We start from the raw sequence: 22,697 nt of genomic DNA, 5'->3' as shown, positions 1-22,697 counted from the left end.
TAGAGGGGCCTAGAGATCCATAATGCTTGCTTAAGTTCATTATTGGTGCAATTCCCATGCTAGTTAGCCTCCGAACATGTGCAGATGAGTCAAAAGGCCGATAACAGCCTTCTTGGTGCATTCCTTGCTAATGAGGAGAGTCTATCTCTGATTAGCCTGAGAAGCAGAGTTTGTTTACCTTAAAGCTGCCAGTGGCTATGCTTGAGAACCAAGTGCTGTTAGTTGATGCTGAGAATGAACGCTAGGGGCGCGTGCTGCTGAAACGCTGCTTATTGCTAACCTATAGAGTATAAGACCCGTTGTACCCAGTGGCTCGGGGTTCAGAGAAGCTGTCTGATCCAACCATTGGGTATGCCTGTGTGCTGTAAGTTACTCAGTAAAGTCTCCTTGTAAGCAAACGTTTGAGTCTGATTTACCACTATCTTGGCACTTCTAACCTAATAGTTCAATGCCCACGGTTGGGGCAACACACCTGTCAATAGCTTATTTTATGCAGAGAGCACATATTCTTTGGTATTCTCAGAGCCTGGGGCTCAGATGTTAGTAGCTGATACATAATCTGACCCATTTCCTCAGGATCCTGAGAATGTCAGGTTTCATTTTTAAAAGGCAAATTCCTAGTCCTTATAAATGCAGGGATAAGGTATCTGCAGAAGGCTCTGCTTTTTAGCTGGGATGGAACTTTGGATCCCTGCAAGACTAAATGTGTGGAATATAGGAACATAGGAAGCTGCCTTATACCGAGATATTGGTCCATCTAGCCCAGTATTGTCAGCACTGACTGGCAGCAGCTCTCAAGGGTTTCAGGCAGGATTCTTTCCTTACCCTATCTGGAGAAGCTGGGGATCGAACCTGGGACTTCCTGCATACAAAGCATGTGCTCTTGCAGTCACTTTCTTCCAGCCATACATGACTCGTTGCCCATCATCCAACTGGATTTTGCTCCTGCCCTCCACAGACTGGTGATTGCTCAAAAATCAAAATTTTATAAATACTAAAACATTCACAATAAAGCATGAAAATGGAGCACATTTATGCAAAACATGCGCATACGTTACTTGCATTACTTACGCAGTATATGCTGTACACCATTGGAATATTCTTGGTATGAGATAGTCTGCTTCATGTATTACATTTTTTAAAAAAAATTCAAGGCTTGTGTCGTGAACTCTGTGCTTGGTTATGCCTCCACATTTAATATTCTTTGTAGCTAATTGTAATTTATAAGAGGTCTCTTGGCTTTTTAAGAAAAAAAACCCACAATCAAAAAGTGAATACTTAAAAACATTTTTTACTTTTATAAAATATATATTTTTTATTTTTATAAATTTGAGTAATGTAAATTCTAAGGGTGACAGCCAGTGTTGTGTGAGCAGACTTCTCCTTGTGAAAAATTTTCCCATCCTCCCCTCCCTGCTGCATGCCCCCAAGATCTGCTTAGGCATACCCACCTAAGCAGATTTGGAGGTATGGGGGACTGCAGGGGGGAGGGTAAATCATTACCATTCCATTGGCAGACAGATGCACTTGGATTTCACCCTTAGCATAATTTTTCCTTGCCCTTATTTTGTGGTGCTTTTGTGATGAATATTATTAGCCCTCTTTATAGATTTTCCTTCTTCCCTAATCTTCCCTCTTCCCAAGCCTTCCTGATTTCATGAACATAGTTTTGGACACTCAATGTGGTAAAAAAAAAAAAAAAAAAAGTTTGATGTTGAATGAGCAATCGAATGTTCATTTCTTATAGAAATATGCACCTTAATTGTCTCTCTTTTTAAACAGTTGATCAAGATAATTTATTTATTGGTCGCCATGTCATTATTCTCTGAGTTACCATTGTTTTCACCCTTCCTCTTTCTCTTTATTGAAATATATCAAAATTGTGGAAGGTAAATCATTATAGAAATGAACATCTAGATATTGACTAAAAATCAATAACTTTAGATAATATTCAGATCAGAGGTTTAATGTACACATGGAGGGTCAAAACTTGAACAGATCTGTTAGGTATTTCAAGTGTGCTAAAACTTCTGTGTAGGAATTAATGCAATATCCATTGTAGTTTGTCATGGTCTAAAGCAGGGGTAAAGACCCTTTTTCAGCCTGAGGGCCAAATTCTGTTTCAGAGAAGCTCTCGGGGGCCGCATTGCAGTGGTGGGCGGGGCCAAAGGCAAAAGGGGTGGGGCTAAAAATACCAGCATATTTTACCTTGAAGCTCTTTCTGCTAGTAACCAAGACTTAGGAGAGGCATTTCGTCCTTTTAGAATGAGGAAAAGGAACCATGCAAAAGCCTGGAAACCATTAAGTGGTTTGTGGGTGGAGGAATGGAGTAGCACTTGGGATTGTAGCCATCTGAAGAACCCCGGAGGGTAGGATTGGGAACCCAGGCAGTCTGGATTTGGCCCACAGGCTTGAGGTTCAACACCCCTGGTCTAAAGCCACAAGATGCAGCCATCCTGCTGAAGCAAAGTAGGTCTGTGTCTGGTCAGGGCCTGTATGGGAAAATGCTTAGGAACCCCGTGTATGTTTAATGATGAAAGAAAGGAGGGATATAAATGCAATAAATAATAAAATAAATGTGTGACAGGCCTACAATTAAAATTTAACTCATATCGGAAAGCCATGACTGGCTGGCATGAGAATGCCATGATTTACTTGTATGTAATGTCATCACATCTTTCTGCAGGTAATTCGTGCACAGGAGCATTGAACATGGAGAAGCAGGCAAGCACACCTAGACCAGCAATGCTATTCTCATCCATCAAAAACAAACAGCAGCCCCATCCTCAGCCACTTAAAAAATTTAAGGCATCTTCAGCGGTTGCTTTACAGCTGTGTTTTTGCAGCCTTACCAAAGCATATTGGGTATCCCAGTAGCTAGTAGCCACCAGCCACCAGTGCTCATTTAAGAAAGCATCCTCTAGTCATCAGAGTCCATTGAGGAGCATTCCTGGCTATTAGAGGTGGTCATCTCTTCATTTGACACCAAGCAGCAGCATTTCTCATACGGTGCAAATAGTTCTTCCATGTTCAGGGTTGGTCTTGCAAGTACAGAAAAGGACGCTGAACACACAACTCTCTTGTTTTCTCTGCAACTTTTTCTGTGAATATGTCTCTGTTTTTCTGCTGCATGGTCTATCTGGCATGCTATGCCATGTCTGGTACAACTGTCTGCCAAGTCTTTATCTCCTGCTTTAAGAGCTGCAATGAAAGCAGAGGCACACGCCCCAAGAGCCAAAATGGCAGCCTATTGCAAGACATATGGGATGGAGATATGTATACCTTCCTCACTTGCCTTAGGAAGCTCTGATTGCCAAGACTGCAAGGTATTTCTAGGGCAGCGTTTCACTAGAGTTAGGAGGGACTCTCCAGCAGGTAGCCCTGCACCCTCAACACACATTCCTGAATCCTCCCTAAAGGCCCTCGAATAGCGCAGCTGTATAGAATTGGGGCTTTTCTGAAGCACTAGATACCAGTGCTAATGGGTGCCATTGGCCAAGCTCAGGGAGAAGGACTCACGATACTGGGAGCCTGGCACCCAGTTCTGAACTATGCTGCAGAGCGTTCAAAGAGCCAGACAGGTGATGACATGGAAAAGCTAGTCAAGTAAAAGAGCACACAGGTTGGGATCCAAAGGTGCCTTTCCATGAGTAGAAGGCACTTCCGCTTACCTAAGGGGTGGCCACCCGACTCTGCAGGGCCCTCCCCACGCTGTATCCCATGATCTTCTGGCTTTTCGGGAGGGAAATAGGTGGCTGTGGTGGAAAGGCTGTATAAAACTGCAGTCCTGAATATTGTTTTGGAGAAGCACTCAGGGGCTACATTCCAGTAGTGGGTGAGGCTGAAGGCAAAAGGGGCATGGCTAAAATCCCCAAGCACCAGCATGTTGTAGCTGAAAGCTCTTCCTGCCAGTAACTCAACCTTAGGAGAGGAATTTCAACCATTTAGACTGGAGAAAACTGCACAAAAGCTGGGAAACCACCAAACGAGTGGTGGTTGGAGAAAGGAGTGGGGGAAGGGGAAGGGGACCCCAGAAGGCCAGATTATTCCTGGAGGGCCAGATGTGGTCCCCAGACCTGGGGTTCTGCACCTTTGCTATACAGCCCTGTGAAAATCCATCCGCATTCAGGTGCTGCGCCCACAGGATGCTGCCTTCTCTGGAATGGTTGCCAGACTTTGGAATCTCCTTTCCAGAGAGCTCTCTCTCCCCACCCATCACGCCTTTCTTAGAAATGGCAGGAGAAACACCAGTTGGCTGAAGTGTGCCTGTGAAGGGGGGGGGGGTGTTAATGGTTCTAGGAAGCTGTTTGCTGCATTCACAGTTCTCTGATTTTTCAGTGGCCATTTTGTAAATTGGCCACATTTAAACGTTGGTGTATTTTGTTGTTCGCAGTCATGTGTGTTCTGATGGTTTGGAATTGGCTTTGTGCGCCTCCTTGGACACTTTTTAGTGGGAAGGAGCAATGTGAATCTTCAGAAAGTAAATAATACGCCCATGTCCCTGAAAACCAGAGCACGTCGTTGCATTTAGTGGGACTTCGCATACATAACCTTGAGCAGGACTGTGGCTGAGCATGTTGCCCTGTTCTTAGCCCTGCTGAAGTCTGTTAACTGCAATGGGGCTCAGAGTTGCAGCCAACACAAATAAACAAATACATCACCGTTTAAAAATGTGTGTGACTTTTCAGCATGTTAACGTTCTCTGCTTTGCCTTCCTTCCTTCGTTCCTTCCTTTGGGTTGTATGCCATCTTAGCAATACTTAGAGCAGACCCATTGAAATGAATGGGACTTCAGTCAGAGTAATATCGGACACAACCCTATATGTTTTCAATATTAAAATGTCAGCTATAACTACTCTGCGTTACTCTCAGCCGTGGATTCCCTGTCTCTCTCCTGTTTGAAAAACAAGATTATGCTTTTGTAAATTCTGAAAGTTTTGATCACTAGCTGGTAAAATCAGATGTTTTTATTGTTACCCACAGTTATCGTTTATCTCTGTCATTTTAACGGTTGTCATCCTGATTGTTAGGATTATAAGGGCAATTGCATTTAGCGCACAGATGTAAGTAATCCTGTCTTTTCTGTTCTTCCCAAAACTCTGCGAAATTCACAAAGTTTATAGGTGGAGGCTGACTGTGTTTTCTAAGAAAGCTAAATGGGATTTGAGAGAGCTCTCGCTTTTCATGGTGTACATACATGTTGCTCTTATCCCAGTTTATGGTCAAACAGGTTTTGGAGGTTTTTAAAACAGTACAAAACCCTACAAACCTGTTAGCCAGAGGGGAAAGTGGAATGAGTGGTATTCACCACAAACAGCGGTCTCTCTGAAACTGCCTTTAACTCTCACAACGCCCTTCTAAGTACTCTTGAGAAATCAGATCTTCATGAATTTGGATCCAGACTGACCTGAGCTGCAGCTCCCAGACCAGCATGTGGCTGGGAATGGAAGTCCATCGGATTTCACACTTCTCCGAACGTTACAGTACAGTTCTCAGCTCCAAAAGCTGTATCAAAATGCCTATTTAGAAATGCACATTTTCAGAGAAAATTCATTCTAAACTACATCTTTCGATGCAAGTTTTCATGAGGATTTCCTAGAAAAATGACACACAGATTAGTGCAGAAAGAGAATGGGAGGGACGTATGAATGAACCCAGGCAAAACTAACACAGGTTGGAAATAGACTGTTAACTCCATTGCTAAGTCCTTCCAGTCCTCCCCACACACCACAAGATGGTGAACCTCCGGCTCATGCAAGGAGTATCTTTTAAAGCCCCTTTCCCATCTTTTTTTAAAACTCCTTTGCATGCTGCTGATTATTTGGATCCATTCCAGTCGGGCTTCCGACCTGATTCTGGTCAGAAGCAGCCTTGGTGGCCTTAGTCTAGGGGTGTTGAACCTCTTGCAGCCTGAGGGCCAAGTTCCATTTCGGAGAAGCTGTTGGGGGCTGACTTTCAGTAGCAGACGGGGCTGAAGGCAGCAGGGCAGGGCCAGGATTCTAGCATAATTTAGTGTAAAGCTCGTACTGCCAGTAACTAAGGAGATTCATTTCAACTTTTTAGAAGTCAAGGTCGGGGGGCTGCACAGAAGCTGGGAAGCAACAAGATGATTGGGAAGGGGGCAGAGCCAGGGGAAGGGGAGTGGAGATGGGGGAAGGGGGTGTCGCCATCTGGGGGCCTCCATGAGGGCCAGAGTGGGACCCCATGAGGGCTTGAGGTTCTGCACTGCTTCCTTAGTAGATGAGTTATGCTGGAGAATGGACCGGAGGAATGCAATCCTGTTGGTTCTCCTGGACCTCTCAGTGGCTTTTGATACCATTGATCATGGTATCCTTCTGGATTGCTTATCCGGGCTGGGCATAGGAGGCACAGTGTTTTGGTGGTTAAATGTATAGAAAGCCTTGTGAGCAGTAGTCCTATCCTACTTCATTCTTAAAAGGAAGCTTATTCAGATGCAATGCCAAGCCACGCTTTGGTGCTGCTTGAATGTCCCTTCATTCTGCTTCTTCAAACTGGCAAACTATGGTTAGTATTTGTTCAACAAACCAAGATTGGAAACCAAGATCAAATTCTGGTTGCCAAGGCAGACGCAAACCACAGGTTGCTAGTTTTGATGACAAAGCAAGCTATGGTTTGCTTCATACCTGGAAAGGAGGGAGGGAACTGCCATGTGCAACGGAAGGAAGGAGAGGAGTGGGCTGGAAACATGGGGCACCGAGGCTTCTTGAAAGCTTGCTCATGTAGCACCAAACTATGGTTTGCTAGTACATCTGAGCCAGCACATGTATTTATAAATGTCATTAATTTCCACGTTAACCTTCATTAATTGTGTATATTAATAATTATTTGGATGTGAAACAAACCCTTTTTAACTATGAAGATATTGGGTGGAATCTAGATTTAAGAGGAGATCCATTAAAATCAGTGGAACAGGTTAGCCATGACAAACCCAAGTCCCACTGATTTCAGTAGATCTCCTCTTAAGTATGACTAAATTTGAGTCCAACTCATTGTTGCAGCAGGAATCCAAATGACCATTTAGTTCTCTTGTCTGACAGGAAGCTTCCCTACCCCCTTCTCCCCCAAACCTTTCTTTAGTTTCATTCTGGGAAGCAACTGTTTCTGCTGTGCAAAAGTGCTGCTTGCGTATCTGAAAGCGTGATCACTACATATACCATCAAAAAGATACCCATAGTAGCTATGGATAACAGCTTTGTTGCTACAGTCTAAAGTATGTTTCTGTTCAGTGTGGCATCTCAGTAATAGCTCTTACGATAACAAAATCAATTATTATTCCATTATGGACACATATTTAGTATCCAGCAACTTTTTATTTTTGCCTGCTAAGCCTAGACAATCTAAATTGGTCTCTCTTGGCCTGACGACCTCCAGGTGCGTTGGACAACAGCTCCCATTATCCCCAACCATCATGGCCTGCTGGCTGGGGATGCTGGTAGTTGTAGTTGATTTTTAGTCCATTAAAATAGGTATATATGACCATTTTGAAACCTTTTATAATATTTCCTATTCAGACAAACCCTTTTTATTTTATGACAAACTGAGGTTGCAGCAATATAAATGAAAAATCTTAATCTCCAAACAGTTTCAGCCCTGCATTTTATGGGCCTTCCCTCCCAGATCCTTTAAAAATTGGTTCCAGACCCTTCTGGAGTTTGGGGTGATCCTAAACTGATCTGTTTGCTCTGGTGCCCTTTCCCATAATCCTCTTCCCTTTTCCAGACTGACTGATGAAGAGGTAGTCAGTGCTTCGGATTTCTGGTACTCGTGACCTGAGTTCTAGAGACTGGAAATCCTGAGATCTTTATCCTCACATGAGGAGGCCTGTGGGAGCTGACCTCATATAGGAGGAGTGTTGAATCTCTTTCAGCCCAAGGGTTTCAGCCCATTCAGTTTCAGGGACGCTCCTGAGGGCCACGTTCCAGTGGTAGATAGGAATAAAGGCAAAAGGGGCAGGGCAAAAATACCAGCATATTTTAGCTTAAAGCTCCTACTGCCAGTAACTAAGCCTTGGGAAAGGCATTTCAAACTTTGAGAATGGGGGAAATAAACTGCAAAAGCGAGAAAACCACCAAATGATTGGCAGTGGAGGGGGTTGCGTAGCCATCTGGGACCCCAGGCAGGCAGGGGGTTCTGTGGCCCTGTCATATAGGTACACTCTGGCTTTTTGTAGTCTCCAGAGCCAGGGGTCCCCAACCTTTTTGGACCTGTGAGCACATTTGGGAATTTGAGAAACTGGTGTGGGCACCACCACAAAATGGCTCCCAAAGAGGATGAGGCTTCTCACGTAATGGCTGCCATTGTGGCCTGGCTAGTCAAAAGTTTTTATTTAAAAAAAAAAAATTGAAGAGGGGCAGATACCCCATGTATCATATTTATTCACTGATTATAAGTATTTATAAACACGAATTGTGGGTCGATATACCTGGTCAGCTTCAATAAGTGTTTCCAGTAGCAAAGGAGACTCTGGGGCAGTAAAAGCAGCAGGACTGAATCAAGATACTTACAAAAGTTTCAATTTCAAATACTGCCATTCAGCTGTAGCAGGCAAATCACATTTATCTTACAAAGTTGAAAATAACAAAAACTCATCATCAGCACTCAATAACTGATCCAGGGTAAAGATCATTTTATCTGTCTAGGTCCGCCACAGAAACATTTTCTTCCCTATTGTTAGATCTGGATTTCCCTATAAAGTCAATTTGGCATGGGAAAATGGGTCAAACTGCAGTTGGCGTGACATGATACACCACACATCTCTAACTGCCAAGATCTTTAATGAGCTTCCGTCATGCATTAAAAACGTGGTTGTTCAGGCAGGCATTTGGGGTGGGTTAGGGTATTTTAGAAAATGTTTTTATTGTAGAATTTTATTGTTTTCAACTGTTTTATTGTACGTTGTACATCGCCCAGAGTGGCTGGGTGACCAGCCAGATGGGCGATTAATAAATTTAATAATAAACAAATAAATAAATAAATTGTGGGAGGAGCTCTATCCTCCTTAATACGCCAAGAGCCTAATGCCATCCATTTGGAGAGAGGCTCCAGACAGGAAGATTCCAAAACTGACCAAGGTGGAAAATCAAATCTAAATGGAAAAGACCAAAATCTAGTACAGGCCAGCTGATAAGCCCGATGATATGTAGCAAGATCTGGAAAGCCAAACCCACCTTTAATTGGAAGTTGCATCCTTTTCAAAGATATTCTTTGTGGAAAAGATCCCCAAAAGAATTTACGAAACAAAGCATTAAATTTTTGGAAAGATTTGCCGGGTATAAGTAAGGGGATCCCACATATAACATAAACAATTCAAGGTACAGTATTCATCTTAAGTGTATTAACCTTATCCTATAAATTCAACTTTAAAGATGCCCATTTATCTCTCTCGTGAAATATTGATAATCAACTTATTTAAATTTAATTTAATCATTTAAGATATATCTCTAGGGATAATTATTCCCAAATAAGTAATAAACTCTGGACACCATCAAAATTGCCAGTTGGCTAATACACTAGAGTAAACCCTGTATCCCAACTAGCTTGTTTTTAATGTACACAGTGGAAGCAGGTGACGGTTATTTAATCTTCAGAACAGTGAGATAGTTTTATGAACAGTGTATAAAGCAGTTCCATGGTTTGAGTAATGAAACTGTAAACTAATATTCTCAGAGAAAAGGATACCATGGTGATACGAGGAGGCAGAAATGGCTGGGAACCATCTTGTGCCTGTAGCAGGTCACTCGTGGCTCCCCCTGCCCCCATTCCACCATTGCCTTATTTTTCTCCCCTTTGGCATTGCCCAGCAAGAAGCTTCCTTTCCAGCTTGCCTGCACAAGAAATTCCCACCAGTCTTTTTGGTATCTGAAGGGAGTAGATGCTATGCTCTCAACTCTTTCTCTATGTAACTGGAATGATTTCTGAAACCAACATTTGGGGGAGGGGGGGAAGGAGGAGGCAGATGTTGGAAGTATAGGAGGTCACATTGCACAAACGCTTCTAAATTTCCATAGCAAAGTGGTGATTCATGGATCTCGCCCACTCACAATCTCGTTCCTGAAGCAGACTGCAAGTAAGAGGCGAGGACCTCCCCCCACCCCACAGGACATTACAACAGAAGTGGAGGCTCAAAGGGATGAATCAGAGTGGCTTTGGACCTTACAGAGAATCTGGAAATGTGGAAGGGGTGCGCCTGCATTTTTTGTGCTTCTAGTGCAACGTCTGAAGAGGAAAGAGATGCTTGCTTCTCCAGAGGCTCAGAATATCGCCATGGGGGAGGAGCGTCTGTGCTTTCTTCCTTCTTCGGCACTCACTGCCAGAGTGAAATGTTCAGAATTTCAAGCTCAACAGTGGCGTTCTTTTGTGACAGTTATGAGGATTACTGTGGTGAAATCAGTAGTGCACTGGCTGAACAGGCAGTTCTCTCCCATATGTGCATATCATGCTTTCGATGGTGGCGATTTACTTTCCATTAGATATTTACAACATATCTGTAGACGGATTCCCTCTATTTACTTCTGAACGTGAAGTTTTGGTAATGAGAGCCTAAGGCAGCCCAGCACCCTCCAGGTATGATGGACTACAAGTCCCATCAACCCCAGCCAGCATGGGTGGGCCATGCTGGCTGGAGCTGATGGGACTTGCATCCCAACACACCCAGGGAGCAGCAGTCTGGCAACGGCTGAACAGATGCAAAAGCAGACCTCTTGTGGCAGTGATCCTGAACTGCAGGAATACTGCGACAGGACCTCGAATTACAGTTGGAGCAAATATTCACATCAGCACCCAAATGCATTACAATTAGTGATGTGAGGCGATGGGCCATTTTCAGCCGTCACAATTTCCAAGTGATATCTGTTCATTTTAGCATTTTTTTAGCTGCTACGGAGCACCAAACTGGCAATTTTAAGACATTTCTCTACCCTCAGTGCATCCTGCGGCGGGGGGCGGGGGAAATGGCCCCTGGATCTTCCGCAGTTGCCCATCCTGGAGCCAAACATTCACAACGGTGTTTAAAAATGACAAAATAAGTTGGGGGAAGGATGTGAAAAAAAGCCCTGTTTGTTTCAGTTCTGTTTAAACATTTTTCATTGTTTTGTAGGTGCTTCACCCTGAGAACCTCTTTTCTCTCACCCACATTTCCATTATATTCCTTTCCCCAGCTGTCTTAAGAGTTCATGAAAGTCCTTTGCAGACACAAGCCGGGTACCACAGGAGAAGACGGCTATGTGTCGCTTCACACGTGAGTCTCCATGAGCAAGGATGAGCGGCTCTGGAGCATTCCCTGCTCACAGAACCTGATTTGAGACGTTCTGTTAGTTGCCCTCCCCACCCCTGATACTCCAGAGACCCATGGCTCTAACCTAAGGGAGGGCAAGATGCTTTGGCCTAGAACTCCCATCACTTTTTTGCCATTGGCTATGCTGGCTAGGCCTGATGGGAGTTGTAGGGCAAATCATCTGGAGGACCATAGGTTGCCTACCCCTGCTCTAACCCTTCCTCTTCTCAGCTTTAAAAAGTAGATTGCAACATAACACTGCAGCTACATTGGCAGTGCCGGAGTGTGGGGCACAGGCCCCTCCCTTCACCATGCTCAAACGGCTCACAACATCAGAAGCAGTTTACACAATAAAAATAAAACATTTCAAGATGGTTCACTAACAATGGCAAGATGACAACGTTTAAGCTATCATAGAAATATTAATAAATTTACACCAAAATTGAACAACCCACTAATAATTCATACCAGGGGCTAACAACAAATACATAATCCAAATAGCAGCAAAACCCCCGCATCTTATCCAAGACTAAGTGTCCCCAGCACCAGCCCCTAAACTCTGATAGTCTCTAGGCCCTTTCAGCTGTAGGAGCGGCCTTTGTAGCTGGAGTCAGTCAGAGCCTCACCCACCCAGGCTATGTGGAAATCAGACTGACAGACCAGATCATGCAGGGTTTGCAGCTAGGTGGTTGCTACACACCTCCTGGAACAGCCTCTGTACCCACCCCCCACGCATTGCTGGATCCCTATCACTCCTTGAAGGAAAGGCACTTTTCACATACTTGAAGTGTTTTTATGTATTATCATCAGTCAATATTGCCTAAGCAATCCTAAGTATAAGCATTAGATGTTCTTTGCATCATATCAATAGAACTTCTATAAATTAGGATGGAAACATGAATGAAGGACTGCCTTTCCCAAGACTCACCAACTGGGGATTTAAGATCAGCCAGGAAGGCTCTGCTTCCGGTGCCCTTGAGGAATGTGGCCTCTGGGGCTACCCCACATTGCAGAGCCTTCTTGGTAGTAGCACCCTGGCTATGAAACTCCCAGTTGAGAGTCAGCAGTCCCCTACACTGTTGTCATTCAGGCACCAGTGTATTTATTTGTACAGGCTTCTGGGGTATAGGTAAGTTTTATCTGTTTTAGTGATGGCTTTATTGTATTTTATTATGTTTGTAATTTTCGAGTTAGGAAAGGTGCTTATATGTTGTACTGTTTTATAGGGGTTGTTAGCCACCATGGGCTCCTTGCAAGAAAAGGTGGAATATAAATCACATTTTTATTGTTGTTGTGAAATAAACCATAGTTTCTCACTTGGAAAACCAATATGTGGAGCAAAGCTCTCTTCCCTTGAAGTGCACTTTGCCAGTTCCATAACCCCCACAATGTTCTTTTCTGCAGTCAGCACTGTGCAGCCATGGAGCCTAGCTGCCCCGTCTGATTGATACCTATACCCCATATCTGACTGATACCCTATATCCAGTTGCATGCTCTTAAGCTGACATCCTAAGCATAGTTACTAGGAAGTTAACACTACAATTCTATGCACATTTTCCCAGGGCCAAGCACCACTGAACTCTGTGCATCCAAATAAACATGCTTGTGCATGAATAGCTGGACAGATAATTGCAGCTTCTTCAGCCCAGCAAGTGCAGTATTTCTAAAAACTGATGGAAACTAAGAATCTGGTTGGAGTCACAATCAGGTACAGTAGTCAGTTTAATAGCGCCCAAGTAGGAATCTAGCTTTCGAGTTCTCCAGAACTCTTCTTCCTCTGGATGTTAAACAACACAGCAGGGAGGGAGGACTGGAGAACTTGGAAGGTGGTTCACTCCCTTGTGACATTTTAGTTGCATCCCTGTGAAGGCAGTACCCTTCAGTGGCTTTTGGATTTTCCCCTCCACTCAGTAAAGAGAGATGGCCATCTATAATTGTTGTGTGTATTTTAATTAATAGCGGCTTTTTAGCTTAGGGGGAAAGGGCAAGGAATGGGGGGTCAAACAGAAGTATGTAAAATTATGCATGGTGTGGAGAAATAACCCGATGTCATCCAGTTAGATGAGTGATGGGATTCAAGACAAAAGGAAGTACTTCTTCACACAGCACATAGTTAAAACTATGGAATTTGCTACCACACGATATAGTGATGGCCACCGACTGGCATGAATTTTAAAGACAATTAGACAAATTCATGGAGGATAAGGCTATCAATGGCTACTAGTCATGGTGGCTATATATAACCTGCAGTATTGGAGGCAAGACCAGTTACTGGGGAACACGAATGGGAGGGTGCTATTGCACTCATGACCGATTTGTGGGCTTCCCAGTGGGGCACCTGATTGGCCACTGTGTGAACAGAATGCTGGACTAGGTAGGCCTTTGGTCTGACCCAGCACAGTTCTTATGGTCTTATCTAATTCCTGATTCAAAGAAGCACTTAAGCAGATACTTTATTTACTATTATTATTACATTTATATCCCGCCTTTTCCCCTCTTGCTAGGAACCCAGGGTGGCTTATGTGATCCACCTCCTCTCCATTTTAGCTGCACAACAGCCCTGTGAGGTAGGTTAAGCTGAGAGTCAGTGACTGGCCCAAAGTCACCCAGTGAGCTTTTCGGCCAAGCGGGGACTAGGACCCAGGTCTCCTGAGTCCTAGTCCAGCACTCCCAGCTACTACACCACACTGGCTCTCTACTTAATTCTAGCTATATTCAAACACTTAATTGTATTCAGTTTTTAGTATTTCCATTGTCTTCCAAGAGGAAATGAACATGTGTATAAGGATATGCGGTTAAGAGTGCTGTCCTGAACAGAGTGGGATGCATCTTGTCTTGAATTGGAAACATAAGGATGGATCTCGTAAATTCTACACACACACACACCACACACCACGCACTTAAAGAATGAATATAGAAACATGTTTTAGGCTGCAGTCCTATACACATTTCACCTGCTAGCAAATTCTATTGAACTCAACGAGGCCTACCTTTGCATAGGTGTACAGGAGGCCTCTCTTAATGTCTTTGTGTTTTAAAGCAAGAAAGAACTGGCATTTCTTTACAAAGAAGGTGCAATAAGCGTCAGCATAACTGTTGTTCATAAGCATGATTTTAAAAGAAGAAGGAGCTCTTCCTGAGGCATGCTGACGCTTCCCAGTCTTGAGTGGGTAATGAATGTGAAAAGAAGAAAAAAATATTCTGGAGGAGAAAGTCTATCAAGGACTGGCGAGAATAAAAAACACCGAAAACCTCACGTTGCATTGGCCAAGGCAAATGCTGCTTGGAAAGGGCAATGTATTAGCGGCAGAGATAAAGCAAGACAGCTGTGCACTGTCCCCTGGACAGCCATGGCCTGGCAGCTGTGTCCAGCTGTTCTTCGTTTCACCGAGAGTCCAGCAGCTGAGACAGCAGATGGCAGCAGCCTCCCCTGTGAAGAGGAATGCAGACTGAATCCACTGAACTTCATGCTACCGGCTGTTGGTATTCTACCCTCCAGCACTACCTTATTTCCTTTTTACTGCACACCTATTAAATACAACGTTGTTGCTGCAGGATTTTCACTCGCTACTTGAACAGGCTGAAAATTGCAGGGTGGGGTGGGGAGATGTAGTTACTCATTTGTTTTTCCATCATCAGTTAGGGGGAAGGGTTCCTTGACCCCCTCAGCCAAGTGGAGTTTTCAGAGGTCAAACCTCAGCCTCTGTATATGCCAGCTCTCCATTCTGTAACTTCACCTGAGCTCTTGCCAATGGTTCTATTCAAGGTATAAGACCAAATAGGAATGGATCTAACCCTAGTGTGACCAGAAGTCTACTACAGTGGGACTTCTGTGTCCTCCCCTTTGCAGCCCCCCATGCATGCCCCTAATCTGCTCAAGAAGGTCCCCCAACCCCCCAGAGGAAAGATGGGGGTTATACAGGGGGCTGCAGAGGGGAGGGGGGAATCTGTTCCACCAGTGGATCCTTACTCTTGGTGGAATAACACAGTTGGATACACCCTATCATAATTTACATAAGAATAGCTTAGACTAATGCACAAATTGCTCTCTAGGCAAAAGAATTGGGTTTTTAAACATTGTTTTGTAGTTCCAGGAGGTTTCCAGACAAGGCTTTTATTGTGCAGTTGCCCTGCCTTAAACAAAGAATGTTATGGGGGGTCCAAATGTCATCGTCTTCCACTTGTAACCTTCCGGGGTTTTCCCACCACTACTTCTGCCTTTTTTCTTACCACATCAAAAAAATCCATGACAAAGAGCAAGACGGAATAACTTCACAATGTTTTCTGATTGGTAGTGCTAGGAGCATCCGTCTAAAGGCCCCCACCGTCTCACGAAACTGTGATGCTGTTGCTTTTGGAACATTACTTGTTTCTCTTATACACGTGCTTTGTTCTGTAATGTGTGGCAACCTCTCAATATAGTTTTCCTTTCCCAGATCCCAGTCAGAAGATCCTTGGGTGTTTGCAAAACCAAATGCAATACAAGCCATCGGGGCAATGTCATTTGGTATGTGCCCGTGTTTTACACAACATTTCTTTGGAACTGGCAGTCCACCAACCATTCTTGAGATGCCTTTTCCATCAGTATGATTCTTATACTTCTAGGTTTGCCTGTATTTATTTTTCATGGGACATTTTATTTTATGAATAATTGATGATTGATCTGTGGAAATTGCAGGGCTACCCACTTGATTGCCATCTATACTGGAATAATCCTAGACTGTTTTTGTGATGTATAACCTCCCCCGACTTGATGATATTTGTCTTTTATTTAGGGCAAAATGGCAGTGGAGGAGCATACTGTTTCTGCCACAGATCAAGTCTAGTTTGAAAGTTCTTCTTTTGGCTTTTCTTTGCACTGTACTCCTCTTCCAACTAAGTTCCTAATGAGGCTCTAATTGTTAATGCATTTGTATAATTGTGCAACATTACTGTAGTGAGAGGATCCACAGAGGGAAAATGCCACATCCTACAGATCGTTCTCTTCAGTGTAATTTGGGGGTGAGGGGTGGGGAGAATACTCCAGAGAGCATTCTTGCTTCCAGAGATTGCCACAGCAGTTCTGTTCTATTTTCCTTTAAAATATGTGGAGCACACAGCATAATTTCATTCAGCAGAGGTGAAGGCTAGAAATAGGTCCTCAAGGAGAGAAAGGTGGTAGCAGACAGTTAAATCTGAGGGTCTCGTGGAAGAAGTAGCATATCAAAGGTTTAGATCAGGGTTAGCTAGTATGTGGCTGTCCAGATGTTGGACTGCAGCCCCCATCAGCTCTAGCCAGCACAGCCAATGGTGAGGGAAGTTGCTGTCCAACAGCACCTGGAGGGCCACATGTTCCCCATCCATGGTTTCGATTAATATCTCACTTCCACCTTGTGCGGTTCATTCCTCACGTGTGTCATCAGACTGGATGGACAAGGCCCAGCCAAAGCCAAGCACTTTAACGGCCGCACTCGCTGTTGTGGAAAACAAGTGGCTGCCACATGTTTAGCTCCCACCTCTAGTGACATCTGCTAGAAGCTGACATCCCATGATATGTTTCCCCGCCTTTCACCAGCAGCAGCCAATGATAGGGAGTAGGAGCAGGGAAACAGAACATGATGACATCAGGCTACAGGTAAGTTCTACAGGATGTTGCAGAAGAGGAGGGGGCTGCTAAGTGCTGCTACTGAAAATTGTACCAAATGCAATTAGCATAACATCTACTTTGCCCCAAGGTCCCAAGGGAGATTAATAAACGTACATAACTTGCCCATTGAATTTATGCATGCATTTATTTAAAGCATCCCTATCACCACGACTATCTGCACATAACATTCCTTGCCCTCAGGCTTACAATCTAGACTGACATCAATAGCACATTTTTTAAACATCCTATATTTCTGCTACTTTGCAATACATTTTTCCTAAAGCTAGTTTGCTACATATAGATATAAATGTATATATTGCACATGATTGTGTTTTTTTAACTGCTATGCCTCTTTCAGCATTCATTTGCCATCACAACAGTTTTTTAATTTATGGCTCCCTGAAAGAACCCACACTAAGCAACTGGGCTCGTGTCACACCTGTGTCTGTTTCATTTGTCGTACTTGTCAGGTTGGTGTTTGCCACATGTGGGAAGTTATTCCATCATGGGTTATAGTTACTGTTCACTTGGTCTTCTGACCAAGTTCCCACTGTGATCACCCAAGTTAAACATTTCTCTTGGTTTCCACCTTCTTGCCCAATAACCAGGACTGTGTGAATTCTGTGTAGGATTTACTACTGTTACAGAATTCATCATCCAGAAAACCAAGCTTTTTATTTTTAAAAAATAAACAGCACATTAAAAAAAAATCATGGCACAGCACATTTCTAGCCTGTAGGGCTTCTTGCGTTCACGCCTCAAGCTTGTCTACTGAAAATTCACCAGAAATTATCATTTGGAAGTATCACACAGTTTATTCCTCCACTCAAGGGGAAGGAGGCCAACTAGTATGGCCTCACAGGAGGCAGTCTCCTATTTCTGATTTCTGGAGGAGGAGGCAGGGCCTCCCCCTCAAGCTCCCGTTGAACTTCCTGCCTCGTGGTGTGAGGCAGAATCTTATAGGCTCTCCTGGAGAGCCATCCGGGAAAAAGGAAGAAGAAAAAGAAGCCGAAGAAGAGGATCTATCCTGCCCCTCAGCCAGCCCAGTTCTTTCCCTGGCAGACAGGGACATGATCTGGGGGCCACAGGGATCTAGCGGGAAGGCCCTGCCTCCCTCCCACACAAGGCTCAAGCCTGGTCCTCACCAGGAGGAGAGTAAGCATCACGCTGCAGTGGCAACTGGGCACCACAACACCAGGAAGGATGCAAAGTGTGCCAGAAAGCTTTGCGTTTCTGCCACCGCCACTGCTGATGCCAGGCCTTCCCATTGCTGGAGCCACCAGAATCAAGGGGAGAAGCCAGCAAGTAACAGCCCCACCAGCCCCCTCTGAACCCATGGCACCCCCACCTGCAGCAGAGGTGACAATACCCTTCCCCCAGTGAGCCCTCAGGGGTTGGAGGTGGCCCCTTCAAAGGGTGGGAATGTGACTAGGGAGGGCTTGATGTGGCCCCTCTCCTCCACCACCACCTTGCTCCCCCCTCCTTGATCGGGGAAGAGGAGATCAGGCGCTTCGCTAAGGCTGTGATCAAAGGGGCACAAGACAAGGCCAGAGACCTCTCACAATCAAGGCCCCGAAGGAGCAGGTCCAGGGGCTCCGCCAGCCAGGAGAGAAGCCACAGGGACCTCTCCTGCTCCTGAGGGAGGAGATGCATCAAGGGGAGTAGCAGGCACTGCAGGACCAGGTCCACCTCCTGCTACAGCAGGCACCACTCCCCCTTCCTCAGGGGTCCGGAGAGACGCACTCAGACCACAAGCCCCACACTCAACCCAGCCCTTTTGTCCCCACACAGGGGACAAAAGAGAGTGAAGGCCTTTCCTGCTCCCAAGCCAACCAGAGAGGCCCAGGCCTCCAGGAGGCAGAGATGGAGAATGGAGAGTCTCACCGAGCCCTCGGAGTCGAGCGCAGACTCCAGATCACCTTTCCCCTTCAGGCTCAGAACACAACCCCAGGGGGGAGGGGAAAACTGAAGGAGCAGCTCTCCCTGGGGAGGCTCTTCTCACTGGAGGTGTTCCCCAAGCTAATCTCCAGCTGCCCAGTGATTTTACAGCTCTCAGGCCTAGGGGAGGCACAAGCGGCGCCAGGGACCAGGCCAAAGGTTGCAGGAGCAGCAGAACCGCTTCCTGCCACCCATCTCCCCCTGCCCTAGCAGTCCTGATCCCAGCCAGTTTCAAGGAGGTTATCCAGAAGGAGAGGGCCAAGCCTCGCTCTGCCCACCGCTACTATGACAAATGATATCTCCTTCAAGACGTAATGAAGGATCTCGCCATCCCCAGCGCTCTGCTCCCAGACGATGTTGCCCTCGGACTTAGACCAACAAACCAACATGATAAAAGAGCAGGGGGCACCCTTTGCAGAGGCTTCGAGGCGTCCTGAACAGCTCTAAGGGCCTCAGCTGCGTCCTCCCTAGTGGCACGCGGGACCTGGACAGAGACACGGCGGAGGCCATGAAGGAGATGGTGATAGGTGCTGCATTCCTGGCAGGCGCTTCAGGCCTTCCTATCCTACCAGCCATGGACAGCAAGTCAAGGTGGCAGCAGCCCGCAAAACAGGGCCAGACCAGACCCCAGCAGTCATTGCCAGGGAAAGAAGCCCACCTCAGCCTGACTCCTCCCTGCCCCCAAGTGGGTGGTCAGCTGCTAGAGTTCTGAGAGGCTTGGAAGGGCTTCTGCACTGATGGATGGGTGCTGGAAAGAGTCCAGGAGATCGGAGACTGCTTCCCAGCCCCGGAGGCAGGGCCTTTCCCAGACTAGCTGGCCCCCTTCACTTGAGGAGAACCTAAAGTTAATGTGTAAGTACAGAACTTCTGTTTTCTCTGTAGTATATATTGTTCTTAAGAGAAAATGTAATATTATTAGGAGTTGGAGCCAAAGGTGGCTTTTCACATGCAGAAGGTATCTTCCACTCAGGGAAGGTTTATTTCATCCCTTGCACTAGAGTGCTGCATAAGAAAAAAAAATTTCCACTTGAACAATAGCTGGTTCAAGACTGTGCTCAACCTCTTCAGCAAGCAGAAAAAGCATGAGATTCTTATATTATTACACCATGCAGTCTCTTGTGCATGTTCCTTGAGAGCAAGCTTTAGTGGAAGAGTGCTGGTGGCTGCCTGCCTTCTGCTGACGGCTCTTTGGATCCCATTTTAGCTGAAGATGAAGAGTAAAGGGCAACACAGAAGCAGCTCTCACCAGTAGAGTTGCTTCCATATCTTCAGAGTACCTTGTGTGAGGATCTGTGTTTCTGTTTCTTGGACTTATGCAGAAATGTGAAAAAACAAAACCTTGCACATTGCACTGTAGCACAACCAATTCTTTGCTCACGCTACATCGCAGGCATCTGCTATAGTTGCTAGATATTCTGTAGTTCAAAATGCCAAGTACAAAAATCCCATTGGTAATATTCTGAGTTGAAGATAACGACCCATTATGTAGTCATAGACTTACAATGGCTTCCACAGCCAAGGTCTACCTGAAGTCTTCCGGTCCAGTTTTCCAGCTTTGATCCAGCTGCATAGGAAGTGTGTTTTCCCAGAGACTTCCTCTACTTTTCCTTTGGTGATTGTTCTTGTCCTAAGAATAACCACTTCAATGGAAATCTATTCTTGTGTTTTTCTTCTTTAAGACCACCTCGCACCCTGACCCTAAATCCAATGGAAGGGATATTCCTACAAAGTGATCTTAGCATAGAGTAGCCTTCCCCAACCTGGTGCCCTAGAGATGTACTGGATTACAACTTCCAGCTCTGCTCCTGGGGGATTATGGGAAATGTCCATCACATCTGAAGAGCACCAGCTTGGGGAAGTCTGGCATACAGCAGGGTGGACAGAAGGTAGATCTCCAGATCTTTTGGACTTCAACTCCTAGAAGCCCTTACAAGTATGGCCAATGGTTAGGAATGCTGGGAGTTGAAGTCCAAAACATCTGGAGATCTGCTTTCTGCCCACCCCTGGCATAGAGAATGGAAACAAGATGTGAGTTTGGAAATGATTTTCAAGAAAAAGAAAAATACGCAGCACAATAACAGAAAACATTTTCCCAGCATGCACAACTGTTAGCAAATTCTGAAATGGGACCACGACAGAATGGACTGTGCAACTAGTTCCACATGTCCAAGGCATGTGTTTCTTAAGTAACAGCTCACCATGCCAAATGCCAGATGGGATTCTTTGAACTAGAAGGGACCTCCAAAAACAGGGTGTGATTTGGCACAGAGGTCTACTGTTCCAAGAGAACAACAACAACAGTCTATGGGAAAAAAGCCCCAAATCCCACTGGATGTGCTCAAGCTCTTTGGGTCCTCAGCCAGCATTTGTGGCTATCTAGTTACAGGTTTCTTCCTTTGAGCCACCAGAATTGAACCAGTAATGTTTAAATGACAACATTCTCATGAATGCCTATATTGCTGTTCATATCCAGTATTTTCTCTACCAGCTATGTCTCTTGTGAGTGTGAAATTCATTTCATTGTCTACTACTTCCCTAGGAGGCATATTTGAAAACTATTGCAGAGGTGATGACCTTGCTACATTTGGAAGGTTTTGTTATGGAATCACTGTCATCCTAACTTTTCCAACAGAGTGTTTTGTTACCAGAGAGGTGAGCATTAATCATGTATATTTCTCAGAATGCAGTGAGTCACTGTTAATTTCCGAAATCCTAATACAATGCAGTGTGATCAGTGCCCAGAGTTGGTGTTACCTCATGACTCCACAAAGTTATTATTTTCTATGCTGGTGCCAACAGAAATTACAATTGGAATGTAAAATCAGATGTGATGAATTCTGTTGCAGAAAACATTTCAGTCCATTTATAATATCTTTGACTAAAATAGATTATTGGATATATTGGACTGAAACCTAATCAAACTGAATATTCCTCAGTTTTATTTTCCATTTAAAGCATGACTCAGTTGTGGCTGCCTTCTTAGTTTCCCCAAAATTCAATGTCCTAGATGTTCTGTCACTCTGTGGCGCTGGGCTCTGTGGATTAAAAAAGAAAAGAAAAGGTGTCTGCTATAAAAAAATATGGTGGCCATGTTTTGTTTTGTTTTTAACTCATAATGCCATGGAATTACGGAACTTCAGGCATTGCATATTTGGGAAACCAGGATGACAGCTGCAACTGCGGCCCCATCGGATTTATTTATTTATTTATTTATTTGCTTGTTTGTTTTTTATTACATTTACATCCCACCTTTCTTCCATCATGGAACTCAAAGTGGCTACATGTGGTTCCCAGGGGTCTCCCCTCCAAGCACTGACAAGACCCAAACCTGTTTCAGCAAGGTGGATGCCTCATGTGCCTTCACACTATGCCCTGGCCACCTCAGTCCTGGAACTGGAAATGAATGCAAGGAAATACTTTTCAAATCGATATGAGGCCTATGAGAACTGTTGAGCTTCTTTTGGAGTTCTCTCCAATATCTCCCTGTCCTAAAGACCCACAGTCTGTTTTAGGGTTGTGCAAGGGTTGTTTAACCGTGATGGGCTGTCACGTTGTGTGAACTGGCCCACTGTAATGTAAGGAAACATGCTAATAGTGGCATCTATAGTAGTGGCTGAACATTGAATGCAACCACTGCTGACATTGGATCAAGGAAGAAGGGATATGTGACCGAATATTCCAATGTACAAAATTACTCACTGTAGGAAATTGCGGCATAGAACTAAATCTAACAGGGATTCTCTGAAATGATGATAACCCTTTATAGAATGTTGAAATAAGAATGTAAGACGAGATGAACTGAATTTACTGATAGAGATCATGTTTATTTTTTGTTTTGGA

At 44.7% G+C, this 22,697-nt stretch overlaps 1 protein-coding gene across 1 annotated transcript in view; it reads left to right on the top strand.

Annotated features, from left to right (window-relative positions):
• Positions 1–22,697, top strand: part of SLC38A11 (solute carrier family 38 member 11) — an 87,340-nt gene that overhangs the window by 61,895 nt on the left and 2,748 nt on the right. The window contains 5 exon segments of the mRNA XM_084804692.1: positions 1,783–1,889; positions 4,984–5,063; positions 15,730–15,800; positions 17,278–17,431; positions 21,389–21,513. Coding sequence (XP_084660818.1) covers positions 1,783–1,889; positions 4,984–5,063; positions 15,730–15,800; positions 17,278–17,431; positions 21,389–21,513 — 537 coding nt within the window.

Source organism: Heloderma suspectum, chromosome 1, assembly GCF_057233095.1.
Source record: "Heloderma suspectum isolate Gila_16-S chromosome 1, 16-S_ref, whole genome shotgun sequence".
NCBI lineage: Eukaryota > Metazoa > Chordata > Lepidosauria > Squamata > Helodermatidae > Heloderma > Heloderma suspectum.
This window is presented reverse-complemented; position numbering and strand designations above follow the sequence as displayed.